The sequence below is a fragment of the Salminus brasiliensis genome, chromosome 1, assembly GCF_030463535.1.
Source record: "Salminus brasiliensis chromosome 1, fSalBra1.hap2, whole genome shotgun sequence".
Lineage (NCBI taxonomy): Eukaryota > Metazoa > Chordata > Actinopteri > Characiformes > Bryconidae > Salminus > Salminus brasiliensis.
The window spans coordinates 34,375,390-34,389,109 of NC_132878.1; the positions used below are offsets into that span (position 1 = coordinate 34,375,390).

General features: G+C 40.9%; 1 protein-coding gene across 2 annotated transcripts in view; it reads right to left on the reverse strand.

Annotated features, from left to right (window-relative positions):
* Window positions 1-13,720, reverse strand: part of mdn1 (midasin AAA ATPase 1) — a 66,036-nt gene that overhangs the window by 41,241 nt on the left and 11,075 nt on the right. For both annotated transcript variants that reach the window (XM_072678445.1, XM_072678435.1), the window contains exons 11-28: window positions 12,930-13,011; window positions 11,971-12,066; window positions 10,710-10,822; window positions 10,167-10,315; window positions 9,527-9,587; window positions 8,581-8,792; window positions 8,054-8,157; window positions 7,341-7,485; window positions 6,896-6,992; window positions 6,663-6,776; window positions 5,827-5,974; window positions 5,428-5,535; window positions 4,626-4,777; window positions 2,727-2,905; window positions 2,330-2,538; window positions 1,926-2,072; window positions 1,515-1,656; window positions 771-905 (exon numbers count right to left, since the gene is read on the reverse strand). In XM_072678445.1, the coding sequence (XP_072534546.1) occupies window positions 771-905; window positions 1,515-1,656; window positions 1,926-2,072; window positions 2,330-2,538; window positions 2,727-2,905; window positions 4,626-4,777; window positions 5,428-5,535; window positions 5,827-5,974; window positions 6,663-6,776; window positions 6,896-6,992; window positions 7,341-7,485; window positions 8,054-8,157; window positions 8,581-8,792; window positions 9,527-9,587; window positions 10,167-10,315; window positions 10,710-10,822; window positions 11,971-12,066; window positions 12,930-13,011 (2,393 nt within the window). The remainder of the gene's footprint in view (window positions 1-770; window positions 906-1,514; window positions 1,657-1,925; window positions 2,073-2,329; window positions 2,539-2,726; window positions 2,906-4,625; window positions 4,778-5,427; window positions 5,536-5,826; window positions 5,975-6,662; window positions 6,777-6,895; window positions 6,993-7,340; window positions 7,486-8,053; window positions 8,158-8,580; window positions 8,793-9,526; window positions 9,588-10,166; window positions 10,316-10,709; window positions 10,823-11,970; window positions 12,067-12,929; window positions 13,012-13,720) is intronic.

Sequence of the window (13,720 nt, forward strand, 5' to 3'; positions counted from 1 at the left end):
CTTTCCTTTAACTTCGAGGTTTGTAGGGAGCCGAAATGTTTGTTCTATCGCGGCCTATTCACATTCAATTTCAATATCGCTCTACCTGCTTTGGGCTGGGATCTCTCAATCCTACACGATAAAAATACCCCCAAATACCGTGGTGATTAGTGCAGTCGTTAACTATATTTTTCTACTTCTTTACAGAACTGGCTTATATCTAATATCCTTACATCTAATAATCAAAAATGAATGAACTTGCACGTAATGTTTAATTTGACTAGAGATGAAAAAGAAAGAGTGGCCTCTGACTTTTATGCAGTGCTGTAAAATGTGCCAAAGGATGTATCACAAAAATCCAAATTAGGAATCAGTCTGTGTAGATTCTGTTTACTGTCTCTAGATGGCTTCAGAGTGGTGACAAAGCCATTTAATTACTTCACACTCAATACCGCCGTTCTATTATTAGATGTACCCACCAAATTAAAAACATTCAGATCCATTACTATTGCGTAATTACTCAGAAACCAAAGAAAACATTCAATACTGAGGATACCCCAAACTTCAAATCGAGCCAAATACAGCTTTGGACACCAACACACCAAAACCTTTTATGATTTCGAGTCAATAGTACAACTTTTAATGTGGAGCTTTTAAGCAGAACTGTCTATATCCCTCCCAAATTTGGAGGGATAGACTGGGTACACTGTGATTCCACAGTGGTCGAATGGCATGGTGCATGCCTGTGTGTGTGTGCGCATGTGTGTGTGTGTGCCCTGGGTTAAACTCACTGAATTGGGTGGTGACCTGAGCTTCTGAGAACAATGCCTCAGGGTTTACTGTCCTCTTGAAGTGCTTTTCCAGAATGTTCTGGATGGTTAGGGCCTCCTCCGGCCGACGAACACGGCCTGCCAGCAGCATGTAACCTGACAGAAACAAGACAAAAATAGCACAATTGGAATAATTTATTTACATAATTTATTAATACAAAACAAACATTATCTTTTATTAATGTACATACTGTCCTAAACAGGGTTTTGTTCATCTTGAGGGAAAAATACATTTTGCATACTTAACTGATAATAAACCTTTTAGAGGTAGCGGTTAGGACTAATGGTAGACCAATCACAGCCAGGGGGTGGTCTCAGAATAAAAAAAGATTGTGACTAGGACCACCAGCAGTCAGAGGGAGGTTCAACTGCACTCAGGTCTTAAACTGAACAAGGTAGTGATTAGGGCCAATAGTAGTCACGGGGAGGTCTCAGAGCAAATAAGGGCCAAACACAGGCAGTTAGGACCAACTACCGAGGCGGAGACTAGGACCAATTACAGTCAGGGGAAGGAACAATCATGGACGTTTTTAGGACAAATAGAAAACGGCAGTCAGAGGGAAGTCTCAGAACAAATGATGTGACGAGTAGGTCTTCCCGCAGTCGGGGGACGTCTCAGAATAAACAAGGCTATGTTTAGGACCAGATGTAGTCTAATCAATGATTTGGTGATACATTTAGGAATACCTGGGATTTAAACATTACCATCATTAGCTAGATGTTGCAGCCAATCACGTGAGGTGTCCGTCTGCTCCTCTAGCCTATATCGCTCAGCCCAGCGGAACAGGTCTCTGAGAGTGATGAATCCATGCTTTCCAGCAAACACACTGGATCCTCTCCGCAAAGACTGAAACAGACACCCTATGCATTAGGAAAGAACCTGCACTCAAAATATTTCAAAACTTATTTTTATCACCCCATGGGACACAGTTGAATAAAATATTAAAATTTAATTAAATATTTATTTATTTAACTTCACTGGCTGGTGATTGGTAATTGTGAACTATAGAAAATTGTCCGTTCCCAAAAAAGTCCCACAAAGACTCCAAAAATGCACAACTTATAACATGTGGATGGGATAGAATTTACTGAATTTATCATTTTTGTGCTTTTCACCTGTAAATTCTGCATGACTTTGACCAGTTTGGTGCAGTAGGAAGGAGGCAAGCTGCAACGCTGGTGCAGGATGGTTTCCAGCTCCTCACTGGGCAGCTCGTCAAAGTGCAGCTCCACAAAACGGTTCCTGAACGCCCTGGACAACACCTACAGAAACACAGAAACCACAAGTCAGCTGGTTACAGAAAAGCGCGCAATAAAATCTACAGCATGAAGTGATCAGAATTAGTGGCAGAATAAAAGCCATCCAGAGAAACTGAATGATAAATGGAAGAGTCCAAATCACTCCTTCATCCATATCTGAGATTTTGGGAATCATGTGAGAAAGCATCTCTCTAAACATGCAGTTCTGTGTTGCTGTTGTAATTCTACATTTTACCTTTATTTTCTGAATGTTTCAGTACCTTTCTGCCACCATAGAGCCCAGGGGGATTCTGGGTAGCGAAGAGCATGAATCTAGGATGGGCTTTGACCACTTCTTGGGTCTCAGCAATAAAGAGTTCCCTGTTGTCATCCAGCAATCTGTTCAGGGCTTCCAGGACATCGGTGGGGGCGAGGTTCAACTCGTCCAGAATGATCCAGTATCCCTTCCGCATCGCATCGATCAGAACGCCTTGAGCACAAACACAATCCTTAGTAGCAATAAGGTTGCAGCCTACTTGACCCCATGCCACCCACGTAATAATACAACTAAACATTTAAATTGCATTTAAACAACAGTCCATTTTATAACAATAAGCAACACTGTTACTGTTCCAACACTGAAACCTTAATGTAAGCAAGCCCTATACGCCACCTTACCTTCTTTGAAGACAAGTTTGCCGTGCTCGTCGGAGGAGTAGCAGCCAATGTACTCCTGGATGTCTGTGTGCTCGTGGTTGTTGATCCTGACACACTGATTTCCTGTGGCAGCTGCGAGCCATCTTACCAGGCTGGTCTTCCCTACAGATGTCTCGCCTTGGATTAGCACAGGGTGGATGCTGGTAAAAACAAACATCCACATGATCAGAATATAAACAATGGGGTACAGCTGGACAACACAATGAGGATGATGATTATCATGATAAACTGCATCACAATATGCTTTTGGAGGTATATCAGTGATGTTGTCAGTGCTGTATGAACACTAACAACCAAAACCAATACTACGTAGAATTGCACCAATACTAGAATCTCTGTCTAGTGCATAACAGAAGTCAGATGTGTGGTCAGAATTAGCAGATTTTAACAGCAAATATAATCAACCTATGCCAAAACTCGTTTCTCATAAAGTTAAAAAGTTAAGGGTTAGGATTTAGGGTTGATTCAAGGTTAAGGTTAAGCCCAGGGTTATATTCAATAGATTTTCATTGACATTCAGCTAAGAGTTCAGTTGCATACAATACATGCAATACACATTCAGTTGAATGTAAGTTAAAGGTCACTTGAGCATTTATAAGGCATCTACAATGGACTATGTAAAGTGATACCAAAAAAAATGCTACAAAAAAAAAAATTATTAATCAGTGTAACCCTGCAAACTGACTAAGAAAAGACCACCAGTATAACATGAAAATATACGGCCCAACGTCAAGTATGCCAAAATAAATCTTTCTGAACACCATATTTACTTTTTCTGAAAGGAGACATGTATGCAGCATTAAACTGCTGTTTGCCAATACAGAATTAAACATCATTACCTATTTTGGCTAATGCTACATTTGATCCTATTTTAGTGAGGCAGCAGTAGGACATACTGCGACTGACATTTATCCAGCTTCACACAGTGCAGAATATAAACAGTGACCAAGTGCATTTGCTCATATATTGGTTCATATATCACAATAAGACCAATTACCAGATTAGCGAGCTGACGTTCGTCTTACTGAGCCCAAAATCACACCAGTTTTGCCATTTTTGCCCCTCGGCTGAAACTGAGATTCTGACTGGTTTTGGCCTTTAGTTTAACCCTCTATTTTTCATGTTTATAGAGGGGTGTCTGTACAGTCAGAGGGAATCATTTTGTTTTGTTGTTTTAAAAAGTGACTTGAACCGGTGGGGCATCGGCATTGAGAATATGGATTCTAGGTTCATTAGGTGGGTCGAGTTACAACTTTTACTGGATCAGTCAACACTGTCAAAAATGAACATCATTGAAAATGCTTTGAGAATTAACAACTATAGGAACTTGGTGGTTGGTGTGGCGCAACAGATAACACCACTACATACCAGTGAGCTACCTCACCACATGGAAGACTGGGGTTCGATTCCTGGTCTGGGTGACCGCTGCGCTACACCAATAAGAGTCATTGGGCAAGACTCCTAACACTACATTAGCCCACTTATGTAATATGAGTAACCTTGTAAGTCGCTCTGGATAAGAGCGTCAGCTAAATGCAGTAAATGTAAATGTTGTGTCATAGTGAGAAGTAATGGATGCTAAATGAACGATGTGGAAAACATATGGCTTAGAGCATTGATTACTATACAGCATGTTGTGGATGACCTGAATACCATGCCTGAGTTGACTTTACTACTAAGGTCAAAGATCAATTAGATGCTTATTAAAAGGAAGCCCGCAGACACTCACACACACACTGTGACATGTGCACACATGTAACTATCCCCAAAAGCCTACACAGGCATTGAACCCCCCCAGACATTTTAAAGCGAACTCTCAGCTCCCGGTTCACAAGGGCGCATGAGGGCAGGCGTTCCTACCCCGCAGCCACCACGCGGGCCAGGTCTCGAAGATTGAGCCGGACAGAGGGGGTGAGGATGTAGCTGGGGTCAAGAGCTGGGTCCATATCGCCCTGACTCAACCAGTAGCCCTCCATCTGCACAAAGCCTCGGGACCGGGGCTCTGGAATGGGCTGTCGGAGAGACAGAGAGAGAAAGAGAGAGGGTAAAACATGGTAAAATATATATTTCAAAATTTTAGTCACTGCGAGTACAAGGGAAATACTTGCATTTGTTATTTATTATTTGACTTATACAAACATTTTATATTATAGCAGTTATAGCAAAAACATAAAATAACAAGAAATTTAAGGTTGACATTTTAATAAAATATGCTTCCATTTGTGCTTTATTCACTATGCAGCGAGGCATATACTGAATTCAATAGTATGTTAAAACACCAAGTTTTACTCCACTGTGTGTTATATGAGACACTTCCCTCCCCATTTAATGTAATACGTGTCCAGTATTGCTTCATCATATTAACCCCATAATAGCCCATTTGGATGCATGAGGTGCAAACCATCGCTGTCACGCAAACACCTTATATCTCCAAAGTGTCAACTCTTCAGCAGGAGGACCTTCTTAATGTTCAATGGAAGTCAATCTAAAATATTGTTTTCCAAGTAATTTCGGAGCATTTCTATTGGTCCATTCATCATGAAATGTGTACACAACATTTAGACAAAATAAAGAACAACTGCCAGATTCAAATTATGACAAAAAGCTTAAATGGCTGTTAATGCCACTGGTTTGAATTCAAGCAGACTCCAGACACGGTTACCTGTTTAAGACACTTGATGTTTCCTCCCAAGATGTACTGGTACACCAGCTTCTCCACGATGGGATGAGAACTGCGGTCCAGCTGTGTTAGGAAGCTTAGGCAAAACCCCTGCAAGCACAAAGACAATTACATTCAAGATGTATGGCATGTAGCTGACCCTCTTATCCAGAGCATCTCACAAAGGGTAGTATTAGGAGTCGTGCCCAATGACTGGTGTAGGTTACTGGTGAAGCACAACATAGACACCAGACCAGGACTCGAACCCCAGTCTCACATGATGCGATAGTGGTGTTCTCCGTTGTGCCACACCAACCACACAAACACATATACTGTTCCAGTCCATGAGTAATTGAATGTAAGAAGACGATAGTATTACAGATGTGTATTCTTATATCTTACCTCGTAGAGGGAGCGCTGGACGCTGTAACAGGGGTTGGCAGCCACATACTTGAGAGCCCGACACAGTGTGCGTAAGCTGTAGTGCGGTTTGTGGCCGGTGCCGTCCACTAGTCGCGAGTTGGCCTCCTTACGAACCGCCAGATAAAAACTGCAGAAATAACAGATGATTCAACACCATTGTTTATTTATGTTGAATAGAAGAAAAAAAAAAACCGCCTTGCTCACCAAGACGAAACAAAGCATTTCTGTCAAAAGCAGATCCATAACTTTCCATGTTGATGCCACATTTGCCTAATGGTTTAATATGTGATGTGTACAGTCTTGTTGCGATCATGTTTGACATCACAACGGGTGGAAGCAACAAAGCCTGCCGTATTTGATGAACAAGGCTTCAGTAATGGTATTGGTAATGGTAACATACAATAGCTAGGTCTGCATTACTACAGATGATACAAAATCACTTCTGGGATGACAATATTCAACTTTCCACATGCTGGCTCACACTACCAGCCAGACTAACTCATTTTTTTATATTGTACATATATCTATGAAATTTACAGTGCAAAGGGTTTAGGCACCTGTGAATATTCAAATGAAGAAGCTCCATATCTGCCTTATATCTGCCTAATATTACAAAAAGTGGCTTTACATAGCTGTGCTAATTGAAACCTCCAAAGCTCTCCTCAAAGTCTATTGTTATTTACAGCTATCAACCAATACCTGGTTTAGTAAATCAGTGCTTAATGATGTTACATCAGTTGCCTAAAACCTCTGCACAGTACTGGATTTGCTGAAAAATGCTATAACCATAAATATTCCAACTTCTAAAATCAGACCTGATGACTCCATGGATGGTGCTCCTGTTTAGGTTAAGGCCTTTGAGGTAATCAGAGACGAGGACCCGTAAATCTCCCTCACTCTCCAGCTCTTCTACATAAAGCTCAGTAAACCTGTCACACACAAACACACACACATGCAATTACAATACATTTACAGCTTAAACAAAACACAACTGCCGATAAAGCGCACGCTCCATTTCTCCCTCTCTCTTTCCCAAGCGCTCTCTCACCTGTTGCGTATACCCAGAGGCAGGTTCCTCTTGCCCACGTCTGTGGCCGGGTTCATGCAGGCAAACAGGCGGAAGTCTGGGTGTCGGACCAGGGGCTCTGCAAGCATGATGCGATTTGTAAAATGTTTGTCCACATATGGATTTTAACAAGGTGAACTTGGTTAAACAAATCCAGATTGACCCCATTTCCCCCTTTGTCAAAATCATGTAGATCAGAATGACTGGTGTCTAACAGATGAGAGTTTGCTTCTTTATTTCTGGACTAGAGCCAAGACTCAGATATTGCAGCCATAGACGCATGCTCTCTACCAATACGCAATGTACAAACTGTGTTCCCAAAATTACGTGCCTCAAACTGCGTGCCTCAAACTGGGAGGAGTTGTTGAGTAATCTAAAACAACACTAAATCCTCAGCCCTTCCTTTTACAAGAGTTTTTTTGCTCACCTGTGTCTCCTCGATCCAGCAGCACTAGGGAGCCAGCGCTGCCCTCCAGTAGACCGCTCAGACACTCCAAAGTCTCAGGGGCAGCAAGGTTAATTTCATCCAGCAGAATCCACTCGCCCTTCTTTACAGCCTGTGCTAGGGTGCCCTACATACAGACACACACAGACATATGTTAGATTACCCATAAAACAGTCCAATTACATGACAGTCAGGATCAAACTAATTAGGGCTGCTCTTCACACTGTTTGAATATATGAATAGAAGCCAAGACGTTAGTGAGAGGCAGAATGTTGGATGACCACCACCCCACCTCATTCATAACTCTCCAACTCTCATCCCAAAAGTACTGGATGGAGCACCATCGTTCACATAGCTGGCATCAGGCACGGAGCCAATGGGTTCATGCTTGTCTGCTATAGAGCCCTATTCTATACAGAGACTAGACAAGCTCTGTGTGCACTCGCACAACATTAGCAGTTGGACCTTTAGTGTTTAAAGGGCAGAAAACAGCATGCCGAGCCCCACAGTCGGTGGAGAGCCGAAATGATTCTGAAGCAGTTATTTTAAGGTTACAAATGCTACACAATGATATATAGAAACTAACTCTGTTCTGATTGGCTCTGCAAAAAACAGTATGGATTAAAATAAAGTCAGTTTGGGCACCTTTATCCAAATGACAATTCTTTAAGCTTGTGCTTAATGCTTGTGTTTACCTCAACGAAGGCAAAGACCAATGCAGATTCCCGTGCTCGTATCTGCTCCTGAGTCTGACTGAGTTTCAAAGCCAGTGCCTCCCACTGCTCCTGCAGCAAGGCAGCTGATACACAGGAGAGAAAGAGTTAATATGCATAGTTTAATACTGTAATAAATAGTATGACACCAATATCTATTTAACATGATATTTTAGTAGACAGGACAGTGCCCACTTAAGCAAATTATTTAATAAACTACATAATTTACCTACATGGCACATCAGTATTGATGTCAAGCGTTTGAACAATGCTAATACGTTCTATAAGACCTTCTCTTATTTTTGCATGGACATGACATCAAACCGTGAACACAGTAGTTCAATTGAGACAATTGTTGACAAACACATCATGCACAGTCCTTCAAAACAATCCTTACACCCTAAACATGTCTTGGCCAACTGACCACCTTCATCAGAAAAGAAATATAACTCAGTTCCATTCCTAGATAAACACAGCAGAAGGGAAAGCACGCTGGATGCTGCTTTTACCATTGGGCTTGTCCTGCAGCTCCTTGGTGAGAGCAGATTTGCACACATGATCCATGAGTTTGAGCAGGTCGTGCCAGCGCTTCCCGCGGAAGCAAGTCTGCACATGGCCCAGGAAGGTGATGTTCTGCTTCCGAGAGTATGTCTGAGAGAACAAATCCTCAAACGCCTCCCGCAAAGGCAACAGGATCAGCTTATGGTCCACAGGTTTGTACCTGCAAGTCAGGCAAGATCCATTCAACATAACCAAATTAGATTTGAACCAAATACGAATTCACTCAAGACCAATGACCAATTCAGGTACGACTTCAAAAATAGTGAACCATTTACAAATGTGTTGTATTTACATGAAATGGGATCAGACCTTCAGCTAATCCCTGAAAGCAGATAAAGAGAACTAAATAGATGACGGGAGGTGGCGGGAAGTGAACCGTGATACTCTTTATTATTGTTTTTGCATCGTCTGTTGTACATGGTGATGTAAGACATTTCAGAGGCACTAAGCGGTTGTTTATGCTGATGGAAGAGCACACTTAAAAGTACAAGATCTTTGAGAAACCTTTGGAGGTTCTTCGGTTTGAAACTGTAGAGGAACCCCTTGTGCTCAGGTGCTTTGAGGTGCTTTGAGGAACTTCTTTTCTAATACAAAACTTTTCTTAAATGTTCCTCAAAGCACCTCAGGAGGTTCTTCAGGGATCGTATACTTTTAACAGTATACAGTAAAAATGTGGTCTTAACTGATATGATAAAAATCATGCTTTATATGTCTAGGAACTAACTAGTAAGAAAACAGCCATACTATAAAAACAGACAATCATTTGCATACATTCTGAAACAAGTGTCCCTAATTTAAAAAAATTCATCTAATTCTTTACTCACTGCATGCTGGCAATCACATACACCTCACATCCCCTTAAAATGATGTGTTTGCAGTATTTGCCTTACTCACCCTCCCAGCAGGTCTGCAGTGTCGCTCTGCTGGTTCATGTTGACCACACGCAGCTTGTGACCTAAGCATAATCAAGAGGACAATTCATATTCCATCATTAGTTTTATTACTCATGACAACATGACATGACAATACATTAGCAGTGACAGTCCTGTTAATAATTATCATGAATATTCTTTTCCTCCCCAGTTTTAGATGAAAGGGTGAGAACTACGACCTCCCATACATGACCAGCCTCTTTTCACACTGCTGCCCATACTAGGTCACTGAGCAACCAACACACTTGGAGTAATGCGCCGGGTACCCAACTGAATCCACTAGCAGACGCTCTTGCCAGCCAGCACTTCAGCCATACTGAAATAATGGGGGGAGTGAGCCATCTACCCACCTGGAGAGCAAGGCCAATTCCGGCTGATGCATTCTGACTCCAAAATAATAATAATAATACGTTGATAATTCTATTTTTTTTTTATTATTATTTTTATTATGGTCAGTCTAAAAGTCTAAGTGGATAGTAAAGGGATTCATGGCTGACATCTCCTTCCTCATCCAAAATGATAAACTTTTCAAATCTACACAATTCACATAAATGGAATATTCAACATTAATAAATCTGGGTGGTCTGCGTGACCCAGCCCACCTGTCAGTCCAGCCAGGTACTGCACAGTTGATGTCTTTCCTGTGCCCGTCTCTCCAACCAACAGGACAGGCTCTCCCTTCGTGACACACACAGAGAGCTGCTCCAACAGCACAGAGGAAGGCCGAGTGGCAGCAAAGGTTTGTTTCTCTCTGTAAGTAAAAACACATTTCTTAGGAACACATTTCAAGTATTCACACCTAATTTTTAATTAACACATCTATATTAGTACAGCATCTATACTAGTAAATGTCTCGTTGGTGCCTTTTGTAAAATCAGATGACCTTAAGTGCCCTGTTACGTGTGTCAGCACTTGGAACAGTGTGTTTGTGTCTATTGCGCTCAGGGGCAGTATGGTTTTCTTTTTAACCAGTGCAGTTAGCGATCAATTCAATGTTTATTCAATTTACCAGCAGGGTGCCCATCACAACTAGGTGAATGTTGGCATAATTCTAAACCACAATATCACCAGAGAGAGAGAGAGGGAGAGAGAGACAAAGACAGAGCTGGGGGTAGATTAGGTCATGGCCTCATTGAGAATCTTACATTTCGAGGCGTACAACATCACACTGTTTGCGCAGCAGCATGCCACGTCCCACCGTCACCTCCAGCTCCGTCACACTGATGCCTGGCTGATACATCTGACAGAAATGTTGAGCCTGAAAAAGAATATGTAGGGCAAACATTACGCAACTCACCTTTTAATGTTAAGGTCAGGGTAATATTAGTGCAGAGCAATTACTGTGTTAAAAATAAATAAATAAATAAACAACATAAATGTGGGAAAAATACACATGCTCACACACTTATTTCGGTGGCAGGATGAGTTAAACGTAAAACGTTTTAATGATGTTTTGGTAGTTTTCTAAATACATACATACAGCCACTACAAGACCTCTTAACTTCCTGTTAGTGATCATGATTGACTAAAGCTGGTGGCTTCTCTGTGCCCTCCTAAAAAAGGGTTTTGGCAGTTGTGAAATGGATAAAGGAGGCTAACATCAATTATTAACATTTAATTATTAAAAGTCTTGACCTTAACTCTACTGACAATTTCAATATATGCACAAAAGTAATAGGACACTGACTGGAGCTTTTCTGATACTCCTTTTGAAATCCATAGGCTTTAATAAGTTGTTCCCACCTTTGCAACGCAGCTTCCATTCTTCTGGAAAGGCTTTCTACAAGATTTTTTTGACTGGGTCTGGGAGAATGTTTGCCCATTCATCCAAAAGAGCATTTGTGAGGTCAGACACTGAAGTCGGATGAGGGCATGGTTCATAATCTGTAATTTATCCCAAAGGTGTTCGATGGGGTTTAAGTATGGGATGTCTGTATTAAGATCTTCCACACCAAAATCACCCCACCAAAGGCGAGCCATCAAAACCAGAAAACCAAAAAACAAAAAACTTGCCTAGGGTATTTAATCAAACATCAGGAGTGCTGTGTGTATGGTTTTGACCCTGTATGTATAATATAGTGCTTATTTAGAAAGATTCAGGGGTTCAAAAAGCCCCCCAAAATGTTTTTCTTCTTTATTACCAATATATGTTGTGTGTACACTAATTCTGCAACTGAGCATTGAAACACTGAAAGTCCAATTTATATTTTTACATTCAAGGAGTGTATGTCAGCTTCTGACCTTTACTGTATATATACACACATTAGATTGGCACTTTTGACCTCCCGATTAACACAAAATGCTCAACATACAGACTCCTCCTCCTTTCTGACCTTCAGATAACTAGAGAGCAAACAAGGCTGAAGGTGGGCGGCAAACGATGAAGAAAGTTTTTTTTGTTCACACCTTCTCTTTGGAGATGTTGAGCTTGCTGCCAATGATCTCAGCCAACTTCAGCCTGCTCTCCGCTTTGGACAGCATGGCAGTGAAACAGTCCAGGGCCTGCAGGACACATTACATCATCATCATCATCATCGTCTGTGGCAGAATACATGTTAACAACAACATTCTTTTCTAAAGTACATAATTGGTGCGGTCGGCCCTCAACTACATGCATTAGAAATGCAACCTATAACTATGATTCTAATGACAAAATATACAACCAACCGTGTACAATGACTTCATAAATCACATAGTAACAAGCAGCTTAGCAGGTGTCATTATGGGGTCCATTACACCCTGATCATGTTTTATTCCAATTTGTACTCATTTTTTATGTTCTGTGCACTATTCTCCCGTTCCTTTTTTTTTACTGGACACCTAAACTTTAGCAGAGTTACGAACAACCCCATAGTAGAGCCGATGGATGTAGAAATTGCCATATTTCTGCAGATTTGTTCTTCAGAACATGAACCAGAAAGCCTTCTAAATGATAAAGCTAACTGATGCAGCTGACTGAAACTGAGAGACCAGCTACAGGGAGTCAGGTCAGCTAATAAACTCATTCATACATCAGAATTTTGAAGATTTGTGAAGACATTTGAGTCAGAGTAGTGAAACAACAACCTGGTAATAAAATGGTGACTTTATTACAGAAGGGATGAAAGTCAATGTAAAATAAGAGTTTGTTCCAAGTCATTTAGAGCATTTCTTTTGGTCCATTCCTCCAGAATTATACAAGCTACAGGACTCTAACCACAGAGACAATTAAAAACGGAAGAAAAAGAAAAATGGAGATACATGTTTTTCATTAGACAACGGCCATATTTAGAACTGGGACAGTATTGTTCTGCACTCTGTGTCAGGCATCACTGTTCATGCAAAGAAAACACCTGACGGTGTCACCATGGAAACAAGTCACTCACCTCTAGGAAGACATTCTGGGCCGTGGAGGAGGACGAGTTGTCAAAGTTCATGCATATTCTATCACACCATTTCAGCAAGTCCCTGCTCGACACACAGCACAAAGCAACAGCAGAGATAATGCACCTCTTGAACAATTATTGGAACAATTTATTTACCATCTCTGCACTTGCTTTTAACTCATTGTAACTTTTCAACATTCCTTTTTAAAAGGTTTTGCTCGGCATCTGGCTGATGTTCCACCTCATGCTGCAGAGAAACCTGCTGTCTTTCACCAAAACAAGTTAAACAAGTCAAAATGTGCTGAATGAAAGAGCTATAGGACCCTTCCTTTTAATGAGAATTTAACTGAACATTTAAAGGATATTAACTGAAACGTGGGAATATTTCAGGTACTAATGTCAATGTTTTGCTGTTATCAGTCAATAGTTAAAATGGTCTAATTTTAAGATATAAAAGTTAACACATTCAATGTTTATAGCTGATGACTGGAGCTGATGGTCGTTTGTTTACATTTTGATTTGACATGGCTTTGGGCCACGATTGCTACAGCACATGAGCGTTTACTTGTTATTTATTATTAGACATAATAATAATATTATTAGTCTTGCATGTGTCTGCAAATGCCACGTAGACATACGTAGACATTAACAAAATATAGAAAATTAATCAGCATTACAGAGCAGTAGCACACTGCCACCTAAACGTTCTGCTCTTTATTAAGACATCAAATATCAGATTATTATTATATTATTACTACTATTACTGCTACTACTGTTATTATTATTATTAC